The sequence below is a fragment of the Merops nubicus genome, unplaced genomic scaffold (assembly GCF_000691845.1).
Source record: "Merops nubicus isolate BGI_N331 unplaced genomic scaffold, ASM69184v1 scaffold49453, whole genome shotgun sequence".
Taxonomy (NCBI): Eukaryota; Metazoa; Chordata; class Aves; order Coraciiformes; family Meropidae; genus Merops; species Merops nubicus.
This window is the reverse complement of record NW_008601910.1, coordinates 1-350: the sequence shown is the minus strand read 5'-3', so window position 1 is coordinate 350 and position 350 is coordinate 1. Positions and strand designations below refer to the sequence as shown.

Genomic DNA, 350 nt, shown 5'->3' with positions numbered 1-350 from the left:
GCCGTCCCGTGTCCACCCACCCGCCGGATCCCACTGGGGACCCGCTTTGGGTCAGCCTGGAGCCTGCCCTGTCTGTCCCGCGTCGGGGCCATCCAGCAGTCATCGATGCAGACGAACTCGTAGCCCGCGTCCCTCCAGCCCTCGGTGGCCATCACCTCAGCCATCTCCATGAAGAGCTGCTCGCTGGGCACGGGGAGGCGTCGCGACCAGGAGAGAGAGCGAAGAACGTGGCAGCCCCGTTTCTGGCACGTCCGCCACGGGGCTGGGCCAGCAAAGGAGTGCGGGGAAGGCCCCGGCCGGGGGTCGAGCCTGGCGCTGTGCCCTGGCGTGAGACGGCACAGGGGGTGCCA

The 350-nt window shown here is 70.3% G+C and overlaps 1 protein-coding gene across 1 annotated transcript in view; it reads right to left on the bottom strand.

Annotated features, from left to right (window-relative positions):
* GLA (galactosidase, alpha) overlaps window positions 1-262 on the bottom strand; it is a gene marked incomplete at its 5' end in the record, with an annotated part of 4,589 nt that extends 4,327 nt beyond the window's left edge. Inside the window, one exon of the mRNA XM_008938137.1 lies at window positions 17-262. Coding sequence (XP_008936385.1) covers window positions 17-262 — 246 coding nt within the window. The remainder of the gene's footprint in view (window positions 1-16) is intronic.
* Window positions 263-350: the final 88 nt, after the last annotated feature.